The sequence below is a fragment of the Halichoerus grypus genome, chromosome 7 (genome assembly GCF_964656455.1).
Source record: "Halichoerus grypus chromosome 7, mHalGry1.hap1.1, whole genome shotgun sequence".
NCBI classification, from domain to species: domain Eukaryota; kingdom Metazoa; phylum Chordata; class Mammalia; order Carnivora; family Phocidae; genus Halichoerus; species Halichoerus grypus.
The window spans coordinates 24,621,077-24,633,408 of NC_135718.1; the positions used below are offsets into that span (position 1 = coordinate 24,621,077).

Sequence of the window (12,332 nt, forward strand, 5' to 3'; positions counted from 1 at the left end):
TTTAGTGTAATAACAAACACTAGAGAAAGGGCCCTCCCGCCTCAGAGGATGTTAGTCAGTGAGTGTACATATAGATACATGGACAGCGCAACATGAATAGGCAAGTCTACATAAAGGCAAAAAGTACTAAAATAATAACTCTAGAAAAAGAAAACACCAGATTTTTGTCAATGGACTTCAAGGTTTGTGAATTTTTTTTAAATTTAAATTAAATTCTTTTTTTTTTTTAATTTGTCATTCTTAGAAATTACCGGAAAAGCAACCAGTGATTCTTCCGCAAATCAACATTAACAATTATCCCCAGCTCTTGACAAGGAAGAAACTGCACTGAGCTGGGCATGTTATTCTCGGATTATTGCTAGAAGTAGAATCCCGTAGGTTCAGAATCTGATAACAAAAATACTACATCTTTCAAGGTGCCCCATTCATGTTATCAAAGAAGAGAATTAATGGCGTAAGCATTTTTACCTTAATTTCACCTTAGGGGCTAATACATTATTTTGCCTTAAAGTAGCCATTTCATTTCTGCTTCAATTTACAGCTTTCTCATAAAGAATGGTTTCAAGTCAAACCATCCAGGACTGCTTTAAATGCTCCTCCGCCTCAGATTTACATGAGCCAAATTAGCTGAACTAAGGCCCTTTCCAATTAGAACACTAGAATGTTCTAACTCAGTAGTTCTTAATCCAGACCCTGTGGTTAGACTTCAGAAAAATCCTGGAAACCTGAGACTGCATTCAAAATAAGATGCAAGATGTGCACGTAAGTGTGTGTGTGTGTGTGTGTGTACATGTTGTCATCAGACTGTCAAAAGGGCCTATGATGCAAAAACTGTTGTAATTCACTGATCAAATCCATGTATCATTCTTGATCAGTCACTCATTTTGTGCCTAGTATCCTAAACGTAACCAGAGAAGGGTTTATGGATTTTTTCAGAATTCGTGATAAACACAAAGCTGCTCTGTTAAGCAGGTAGGTATACAATATGTACCCAAGTATACAACTTTTATCCAAACATAATTTGCAAGCATTCTTCACTGAGGACCGGGAGAAGAATGGAAAGACTGTCTTGCAATTTACAGTGGACAGAAGTAAAAGTCATGGTTCTACAATCCTGGAAGTAGATACCCAGTAGTACCAATCCATCCCCGACCCCTCCCATTCCACCTTCTCCAGACAAGTCGTAAAATATAATCTGACTTCTTTGCTACTCGCTCACGTAAATGGTTTAGCTAGTAAGTAGTTACTTCCAAGGCTAAGTTATAGAGATGAGCATCGGAGCCGGCTTTCAAAACCATCCACACAACCATATGATCAATATTCAGGTTTGTGGTCTTAGAAGAATGCAAGTCATCAAAGTATCTCCTTCTAGGAAGAAAGCCATCACTGAAGGCTTGCGCCTGCCTCTGACATATCAAGGCTAATACAGGTTACCCAACCAAGGGCTCCAGCCACAAAGGCAAACCTAAATTAATAGGGAATGAAGGAGGGGGTGCTAGGGAATAGATAGGTCACTTGGTGTTTACTTTGAGCTCCAAAGACTTCTGCTGGTTTTCCTGGGATAGCTGCTCACAAACCAGACTGTGTTGTTCGTTCTCTTGCTGAAGTTTTGAATTTCTCATCTGAAACTGCTCCAGCTCCTTTGCTGCTCTTTCATTCAAGATCTGAAAGGCGCATCACGAGCTGGTTAATGCTTTTTAATCTGATTACAGTATCTGCATATCCACACAGGAGCCCCCCCCCCCCCGCCCCGCGCGGTGCAAACCTCCCGGGACAGTCACAGCAAGCACACTTTCTTTGTCTTTGTAGAAATTGTTCTTTATCCCCAGTGAAAGCACTAACACACTCAAATATGAGAAATCATACATGGCTGAGGAAAATGACGCCTTCTAATGAACAACACAGAGAGCATAATTTTTTTTTTTTTTTTTTCTGAGAGCCTTGGGAAGTCTTGTTCACAGGTGGCGGATAAATATTTTAATGCTGTTTGCCATTTGGCAAGCTTCACATGCGCAACAATTGCTATAATCATTGCAAATGAGCTAGAGATTCAAACGGGTTTTATCAGCTGTGGGGCTGGGACGCTCCATCTTCAGAAGCAAATCCTGCATTAACATGCCTAACGCATTTTTGTGAGCAGAACTATTCACAGACACCAACACAGAGACCATGCCCCTTAAGTCCAACTGAAGTCAAAACTGCTCAACAGCAGTGCGGGGATTTCTATCTGCCTGACTTCAGTGTCAGTAGGGTTTCTTCTTCCCTACCTTGACTATCCTGAGCAGACACAGTTTTATTTAAAAAAAAAAAAAAAAAAAGAGGAATATATTGGGGGTGGGTGGAGTCATTTCTATCGGCAGACTAGTGGGAGGATGGGGGGATAGCAAATGTGCTGAAGGGAAAAGAGAGAAGATGCTTAAACAATTATTCCAAAATATAACTAGATGCGAGCAAAAGTTAAACATGGGAAGAATCCATTCAATTTCCCGGCAATAGGGACTAAATAAAATATAGCTGGCTATGCCAAAAAGGAAATTGTCTTTTACATGAGTCCTGGATATTGCTAAACAAAGCACTGTAGTTTGATCATGATGTTCAAAAACCTCTCAAATTTCATGCTCCAAGACGTCTCATGTTTTTCTTGTGGATACTTGCATGTTGTGTATTACCCGTCTGATTTCTGGCTCTATGTAAAATTAATGAAGCAATTGGCCAAGGAATGTGTTCTAATATCTATTTTTTAAGTGGCAAAATGCTGTATGGCTTGACAATTCTTTGGAACCTTCCTAAGAGAAAATATTTTCAAGAAATGACTTTTCTCCATTACATGAATTGCTTCTTGAAGAAATGAGAGAAGAGGGGCGCCTGCTTAGCTCAGTCATTGGGCATCTCTGGATTTCGGCTCAGGTCATGATGTGAGGGTTGTGGGATCAAACCTGCCTAGGGCTCTGCACTCAGCAGGGAGCCTGCTTCTCTTCCTCTCTCTCTGTCCCTCCCCCAGCTTGCACACACATGTTCTCTCTCTCTCTCTCCCTGTTCCATTCTCTCTCTCTAAAATAAATACATAAATTAAAAAAAAAAAAAAAGAAATGAGAAAAGACAGACCAGAATTACTACTATTTGAGTTACCTTAAAACTGCTATTATAGGGGAAATGTTAAAAATAGTACCATATTTAAAATGCATAAAGACTGAATATGGTTTCCTAAACCTGAAACTTAAAAATAAGCCTATTAAAAATTAAATCATGTAATGGTCACACAATGAATATTATGAGTCTGAATGGCCTATTGAGCTCTGTCCAATAGAACTTTCCAAGATGATATGAATGTTCTCTAGCCGTGTTGTCCAATATGGTACCTACCAAACTTTGAGGCTAGTGAGCACTTGAAATGGTACTAGAGCAACTGAGGACTTAAAGTTTTCATTTTATTTAATTTTAAATAACTTAAATTTAAATCGCCACCCATAGCTAATGGCTACCATACTGGACAATGCCGCTCTATAACCACGTGGCAACATAAATGAATCCCGCAAACAGAATATTGAGCCAAAGAAGTTAAACGCAAAAGAGTACACCCTGTATGATTGCATTTCTGTAAAGTACAAAAACGGACAAAACTAAACTCTGCTGAGAATTCAGAATAGAGGTGAAGTTTGGGGGAGAGAGTGACTGGGAGGGGACACAAGGGGACATCTGGGGTAGTATTTATTGGGCTGGGTGCAGGTGACCAAGATGGGTTTAAATGGAAAAAATTCATCAAGCTGTACACTTGTGACTCACACACTTTCCTATGTGTATATTATACATCAATAGAAGGTTCAAAAGAAATTAACCCATTGGAGCTGGGGGGGAAAAAAAACAAAAAAAAGAAGGTCATATCTACCTATCTGAACTGTTCAAAGAGCAATGTAATGCTAAGTGTTGTGTTATCCACATCTCTAGTGAAGAGAGTTTGCCGCTTTCCAAAGAAAATTCAAAGTGCTCCAAAGGCACCCTTCCTGGTTTTGCGGGGACTGTGGTGTCGCCCACACCCAGCGCACCTTCTGCTCCTTCAGCTGCTGCTCCAGCTTCTGAAGCTCCTCCTTGCTTTTCTGCACATACTGCTGGAGGGCCTTAATTTCTGTCTGCCTGGTGTCCATGTCCGTCTGAATCTGCTTGAGTTCTTTCTCTAGTTTTTCCTTCTTCCGAGACTCTCGTGAAGCTTCATTCTGACGTTGCTGGATTTCTTGCTGGAACTAGGGGCACAGAAAGGACAGGAAGGAAAGAGATGAAGCCCACGCCAGGACATGTCTCAACCGTCTGAGGTTCTACCTTTCTCAAATCTTATATTTTCAGGGCAGCCACCTTGTAGTAGACTTTCCCCTGTAGGACAGTCATCTTTGAACCCCAATGTTTAAACTTCAAGAATATTCTGTATTGTTTTTCAGAGTCTTAACACCAAGCATCCACCCAGATGGTGGGAACAAATCCACAAAGAATGGTATAAAATCCAGTTAAATATGGAAGCCCAGAATTCTAGAGAAGCTAAGCATGGAAAGAATTCATCCAATTCTCTATCAATAGGATCTAAATAAAATGTCGCCAGCTACCCTAAATATGAAATTATGTTTCACATGAGCCCTGGGTATTACTAAACAAAGCATTCTAGTTTTATCATGATGGCCAAAGTCTATGAAAAATCTTTCTGTCGTCTCATGCTCAAAGGAGTCTCATGTTTTTCTCCTGGAGATTGCACGTGTGAATCATCTAGTTGACTTCTGGATTTACATAAAAGCGTTCAAAAGGGGTCCTTACAAAGGAGAAGAGCCAAGGAAGCTACTTCTTCCACCATCCCCAAACGCAGGGCATCTTGGCCTTTACCAGGGACACCTTCTTAGGCCAAAATTGTAAGCGGTGCCCTGTCTTAGTGACTTCTCAGACAAAGAATGTTGAGAGGAAATGCACAAAGCAAACTGCTCCTGCAAGAACAAACCAGAGAAACAAGCAGAACTGTGGATGCTTCGTTTGGGCACCAGGGAGTAGATCTAACAGAGGAACAAGATGGGAAGGACTTCTGGAAGGTAATGTTCTTTCATCTTGCCCTCCATGGCAGAACAGACCTGACTGATGGCCTGCTCTGCCTCTTCTCTGCACCGCTCCGTTTCCTGCTGCTGTTCAGTGGTCTGAGCTAAGGACTCTCGTAATTTCACCACTTCAGACAAGAGCTGGTCTCGCTCCTTGGTCACTTCTTCTTTGAACTTCAGTAAATCTTGGATACTAAAAAAGAAGAACACAGGAATCAGGCTAAAAGGCCATCTGCTCAGGAGTCCTCCTTATCACCCTCTGAGCTTGTGTTCATGGGCAAGACTTCGGGTCAAGGACTAACACTATTCAGGTGTGAAAGAGAAAGATCGTTATGCCCTGACCATGCACATGGTAGCTGCTTGTGAGCTGTTAACTGAAAAAGAAGTTCCAATAATAATATACATAATATGATCCCTTTTCTTATCTTTAAATAATTATAGTGTCTGTGTATACGTGTGTGTATGTGTTTTACAGACATTTTTATAGCAGTCCAGAAAAATAGACTGAAACTTGTAACTGGTTATCTCTGAAAAGTGGAATATCAGGTTGGAAGAGTTGGAGGGATGATTTTTACTCCTTAGTTTCCATGCCTCTGTATTATTTGAATTTGTTACAGTAAGACTACACGGCTATTGTCAACTCTTGTAATTAACCCTAAGGAGATGTTAATTTAAGACATTATTTGGTTAATATATCCAGTGGAGGGCTATGATCACAGCCATAAAGTCAAAATGAGGCACACTTAAGCAAATAATACACATCACCGGTTTTCTATCCATTCACCCAGAGATTAGTTTCTCCCAAAGGGATGCAACCCAAATGAAATGTTCCCAAGAACAAAATTTGGAAAATCATTCATATGCCAGTTTTTAGAGAGTATGTGATAATATCTGTTGATTTGAATTGTAAACCAGTTACTTCCACATCTCAAAAACCATTATGTATGATTTGGCATGACTTTCCACAGAATTAGTGTTTTGAAAGTAGAAAGACTATGTGCTGCGGAATTAAGGTCTAGAGCAAGGCAGCTACGTGAGAGCCAAGAAAGCAGAGAACTTGCACTTGAAGCACTTGCCACTGACAGTCATCAAACAACTGTTGGAAGCACAGTAATCTGACAATATTTATTTACCAATAACTTTGATAGAACATAACTGCTTAATAAGGAAACTTCAAGACCACATTCAGCTTCTTCTCCAGAAACAAACCCTTGAATTCTAAGGTTACTATGAAGACAGCTACACCTAAGTGCATTCTTGAAGATGAAATTCTGGCCTGGATACTGTCTTCAGTTCTCCTCCTCACCGTGTTCCAATTCTCTTTAATGCTCCCCCTAACTGGGGTGCCTGGGTGTCTCAGTCAGTTAAGCTTCTCACTTTGGCTCAGATCATGATCTTGGGGTCCTGGGATCGAGCCCTGCATCAGGCTCCACACTCTGTGGGGAGTCTGCTTCCTCCTCTGCCTCTCCTTCTGCCCCTCTCTCCACTCGTGCCCACTCTCTCTCTCTCTCTCTCTCTCTGTCTCTCTCAAATAAATAAATAAAAATCTTTCAAAAAAATACTCCCCCTAACTGATCAGTTCCCTCACATTGCTCTTCAGTAGTTGCTGTGATGACGCTTGACTTTGACTTTTTTAATGAGAAAATAGAGCTCGTTATTATGGACACTGCATGTACCTGGCTAGCTCAGTCGGTAGAGCATGAGACTCTTATTATGGACACTGCATCTTCTGTTAGTTTTTCCTTTTCTCTCCCCCAATGCCTGCACTTAGAACCATCTCTCAACGTTGGATAAATGCACCTAGAAAGTATGAGAAACCTAGACACCAGTTAGATATGGTTAAAAATGGCTAACGAAGTGTGTGTGCTCATTCCTGACTCATTAATTAATGCAAGGTTTTGCATGCCCTGCACAGTGCTAGACTTCTAAAGGGAAAGTAAAGGTGTCTTCCTTCAAAGAGTTCACAGCCTAATGAGTAGTGAAGCATATCAACAAATAATTTCAATACAATGTGATCAGTGCCATACTTGAGATAGATGTTGTTTGGGTTCTATGGAAACAGAGAACACAGTGATTCTCATGCTTACATATTGGTTCTATGGGTGGGAAGGAGGTTGAAACAGAGATGCTGAGAGTGATGCAGTTAAGATGGTGTTTGAGATAGGTCTCGAATGGTCCATAGTTGTTTACTGTGTGGCAAAAGGAAGCAAAAACATTCTTGGCATAGAAAACAGCATGTTCAAAGGTGTGGAGGCATAAGCAAGCATGGTTTTTCTGGACATGAATCTAGCAAGGTTGACGGGCAGATCTATGCAGGGCCCTGAAAGACATGTTCAAGACTAGGCTGCATCCTTTGGGAATGGGAAGCTATTGAAGGTGTTTGGAACATGTACTGGAGATAGAAGCACACAGGTACATGTTTCAGAAGCCTAAATCTTATATATGGAAGATAGTGCAGAGGGGAGATGTCTCCTTGAAGGCAGGGAGACCAGTGAGATGTCCATCACCAAATCCAGCAGAGAATGTGGGGCCCAAAGCAAAGCACTAGCGCTGCTGATAGGGAGCAGGGAAAGACAGAAATGAGGCTTAAAAGAGAGAATCAACAAGATGAAGCTTTAAGGCAGCAATGTCCACAATAGCCAAACTATGGAAAGAGCCTAGATGTCCATCAACAGATGAATGGATAAAGAAGATGTGGTGTATATATATGTATATATATACACATATACACAATGGAATATTATGCTGCCATCAAAAAATGAAACCTTGCCATTTGCAATGACATGGATGGAACTAGAGGGTATTATGCTAAACAAAATAAGTCAATCAGAGAAAGACAATTATCATATGATCTCACTGATATGTGGAATTTGAGAAACAAGACAGAGGATCATAGGGGAAGGGAGGGAAAAATGAAGCAAGATGAAACCAGACAGGGAGACAAACCATAAAAGACTCTTAATCTCAGGAAACAAACTGAGGGTTGCTGGAACAGAGGGGTGTGGGAGGGAAGGGGTGGCTGGGTGATGGACATTGGGGAGGGTATGTGCTATTGTGAGCGCTGTGAATTGTGTAAGACTGATGAATCACAGACCTGTACCCCTGAAACAAGTAATACATTATATGTTAATTTAAAAAAAAAGATGAAGCTTTAAGGGATAAAGGCCTAGAACCTGTTTAATGGCCTAGAACCTGAGAAGTAGGAAGGATGGTGATGGGACTAATCATGGGAGTTGGGGGGGTTGGAGAAGAAGCTGGAAATCAGAGCAAAAAAGCAGCCAGTTCCATTCCTCACAAGTTTGAAAGAAAGAAGCCTAAAATATTTACTCATTTTGAAATTGTAGTACATATTTCTGCAGAGCCGGAAGTTTAATATAACCACAAATTAGGAGTTCTTGGGTATGGAGAAAGGGAGCATCAAAAACAAAAAATAGCAATAGATGGAAAACAACCTCCAGGAAATCACCACAGAAGGAGACTCTCGTATCACAAAGAACATTCCAGGTGACGCTGCAAGCCCCAGGTCATCTGCCCAAGAAGGGGGCCTCTACAAAAGCAAGTTCAACATCCATCAAGAAGTCATGACCTAGGGGCGTCTGGGTGGCTCAGTCGTTAAGCATCTGCCTTCGGCTCAGGTCATGATCCCAGGGTCCTGGGATCGAGCCCGGCACCGGGCTCCCTGCTCAGCGGGAAGCCTGCTTCCCCCTCTCCCATTCCCCCTGCTTGTGTTCCTTCTCTCGCTGTGTCTCTCTCTGTCAAATAAATAAATAAAATCTTTAAAAAAAAAAAAGTCATGACCTACTTGCTATCCTGGTCCATGGACAGTCCAGACCCCTGCTCCACTAGTTTGGTTAGGTTCACTATTTCCTCTTTCAGGGCAAGGATCGTCTCCTTTGCCTTCTGCTCTTTGTCATAGGCTGAGTCCACCATCTTCCAGGCCTTTTCGATTTCCTATATGGGCCATGGGACATCAGTGAGAAAAACCAAACTAGGATCCAGATGCAAGATAAACTGAGCAAATAGAATAATAAAACAACTCCAATATAGTAGTCATTTATGGGGAAAGAAGGTTACATATTATACATTATGCATTCCGTTTATATTGACTTACTGAATTGCTCAACATGAGCTAGTGGATCCTGAACAGCAGCTTTAGGGAGTTCCTGGCTCACATCCTGCAAGGGCTGCTGTAACTAGGGGGATATTTCTGATGTTGAGATAGGTTTACAAAATTTAAATTTAAATTTAAAAGGAAAGTTTATGTGCTTTCCAAGCCCAGATATTTTTGGAGGAAAAAAAAAAAAAAAGATCAGGAGTGGCCTTGGATCCAAGCCCTGAATGTGAAGGTCCTCATAGATTCCAAATTAAAAAAAAAAATCTGTTTTGTCCTCAGATCCCAAGTAAGTGGTCCTGGACGGCGATGTTGGCTTTAGAACAATTCAGAGCAAGGTGGTCTTCGCTGTCATGTAATTGCACACAACAGCCTTGGTCATTCCCATTCCAGAAACCCACGCCCAGGCCTTCGGGGAGGGGGAAAACAAAGTCCCTCGCTGGGAGTGGAAACAACTCAAGCATTTTGGGCTTTCTTGCTGTTATGAAATGCAATCTGGAATATTAACATAACTACTTAGAAGGGAATTACAGCGTTCAGATAAGCGAACAAAGCATAGTAAGTGTTGCAACAGCCTTGAGTTTTCTTGCAAAGTTTTCTTGCAAAATTTTGTCCAGTGGAATGTGAGTCCTTTCTATAGGTAAGAACCTATAAACTCAAGGTGACAATACTCCACTTTCCTGTTGACAAGGCATAAAATGAGTGGAAGAGAGGATTTCCATAAATTCGTGCCCACTCTTACGTTAGAGAGAGAGAGGGGAGTCTTGGGTAACTTCACATAATTTAGTGATTCAAAACAATTATGGGGTATTTTTTTTTTGTAGCAACCATACGTACTATTTTCAGCAAAACAAATGAAGGATATTTAAGTGAAAACATGATTATATGAAGCTTTGTCCCAATCAATCACCAATTATATTTTAATCTGTTCGCGACTTCCATTTCCAGTTTTTTAATTTACAATAAAAATGGTTTCTTTCTCATCATAAGAAGAATTAAAGCCTTCTTTTATTGGTTTTTCGGCAAAAAGAAGAAAATGACGATGGAGAGAAAATGGCACTTTAAAAAAGGTCATTTCTAAGACAACAGATGTCATAACTTGCACTGGTCTTGGAAATTCATTTAAATTGGGTGATGTTTCATTGTATGATATGAAGGGACTTATCTAAAAAAGTTCATGAGTTATTTCTCATCGCTAGGGTTTTAATTATAAATTAAAATCTCTTAACCTTTTATCACCCTGAGGTCAACAAGTAACATTTACATTTTACCCTCAAAATAATGCAACACACTTGAGAGTGAAAAAATAAAGGGTAAAACGGAGCCATACTTTCTCAATATCCCCCAGACTGAATCCCTGGTCTCCCATTATGAGGAACTGGGAGGATTAAGGAGGAAGGAAGATCATGAAAATTACTATCTAGGAATTCTCAAGGTAATTTCCCCCAAAGCAGTGGGAAGAGCAAAAACATGAAAACATCCTTTTAAAAAAATTCTTAACAAGCTATCATCATGAGATATCTAATTACTCATCTTGTATCAAACAAGACATACCGAGGTCCCTAATATTACACTTACTTACCTCTAATTCTTTTTGCTAACCCAGTATTTCTTAGAAACCCAAGCCAGTAAGGTTCTACATTATTTTCTGCATAGTGAAATTCACCCAGGTTAATTATTTCCTTTGAAAATGAACATTATTCCCTAGGCTTAATGAATATATAAATCATGTAAATTTTTACTTAATAACTCATTTACTACCAGCCTAGAGTTGCCAATATAAGGAAAGAAAGACGTTTTAAATATAGGATGCGTTTATGGCCCCTCTGCCTCGGTTTGTTTCTACAAGATCACCGACCTTCTTCAGGGATGCAATGGTGGTCTGATCATCCTGGGAGAGCTTCAGGGCAGTGGCGACCTTCGCGGAATTAACCACAATCTCTGCATTTAGCTCTCTGCATTTGGCCATCAGACGCTTTTCATTGTCGTAAGACTTTTTCATGACAGCATGAAGCTTCTCATATTCCATTCTAAATTTCTCCAGACTTTTGTCCCCTGAAAGTTCATTGAGAACCTCCTGAAAATCCCTTTCCATTTCTTCAAATGCAGTTTCTTCCAGCGCTAGTTTGTCACTCTTTTCCTGTACAAAAGATCAGGAAGGGGAATGAGTATTGCAACGTGTATACCATTCCTATTCAGGGATTGCTGTTATTAGCTATAAAGACCTTCACCAACCCAAAATAAAAGGCCACTGACAAGACTATATGATGGAAAGACATCTTGTTCATCCCCTGATGCATGTATATATGTACACATGTGTCTTAGGGTAATAATATTTATAATATAATGATAATATATTATATCTATATAATAGTAATATTTCCTACCACATGGTGTCAAAGAGCAGATCAAATAGGATCATTCATGTTAAACACTTGGCCACGTGCCTGGCAAACAGGAGGCACCCAATAAATTTTTATAGCTCTTTTGATTATGCCAAGCCCTGATTTGTCTTCACTTCATTCTGCTTCTTACTGCCCCCGGGAATGCAGAGATAAGCCATGGCATCTCATGGTCAGTTATAAGGAGATTTTGGTGTCGATACCATGAAATCACACATACTCACAATGAACCCCACCTGAAATATGGAATAGTCTCCTAAAAGATATTCCATCTTTTTTATCTCTTAAAATAAATAGGTGAGGTCACCTCCACAAGTATATTGAGATACCCCCTGTGCCATGCTCACAGGCCTTCTCCAGATTCGCTTCCTATGCTCAGCTAGACAACAAATTATTTTTTTTTAAAAGCCCAGACATACCTGTGTCTGTCTTCCAAACAAAGTCACATTTACAGTACTGGGGGTAGAACTTCTACATACCTTTCTGGGGGACAGATTCAACCCTTAACACTAAAGAAATGAGAATTCTTGATACCTGCCATAAAATGGATTCAAAATTCTACAAGGGACCTATAGGAAAGTGGGAACTACTCCCAGCAGCAAGAATGAAAGCAAATTTCCTAAAGGAGGTGGTATTTGAGCAGGCCCAGAAGGGAAAGCGAAACGTTCACGGGTGAATATGGAGAGAAAAGGTATGCCTGGCCCACTGCAAAGCTTGAACAAACGCTCAGGGCCCAGCAGTATCCAGGATTTG

General features: G+C 40.5%; 1 protein-coding gene across 1 annotated transcript in view; it reads right to left on the reverse strand.

The window, feature by feature from the left end:
* CFAP58 (cilia and flagella associated protein 58) overlaps nucleotides 1-11,314 on the reverse strand; it is an 86,896-nt gene extending 75,582 nt beyond the window's left edge. The window contains exons 1-5 of the mRNA XM_036077167.2: nucleotides 11,036-11,314; nucleotides 8,869-9,017; nucleotides 5,103-5,259; nucleotides 4,044-4,238; nucleotides 1,527-1,664 (exon numbers count right to left, since the gene is read on the reverse strand). Coding sequence (XP_035933060.2) covers nucleotides 1,527-1,664; nucleotides 4,044-4,238; nucleotides 5,103-5,259; nucleotides 8,869-9,017; nucleotides 11,036-11,272 — 876 coding nt within the window. The 5' untranslated portion in view covers nucleotides 11,273-11,314. The remainder of the gene's footprint in view (nucleotides 1-1,526; nucleotides 1,665-4,043; nucleotides 4,239-5,102; nucleotides 5,260-8,868; nucleotides 9,018-11,035) is intronic.
* Nucleotides 11,315-12,332: the final 1,018 nt, after the last annotated feature.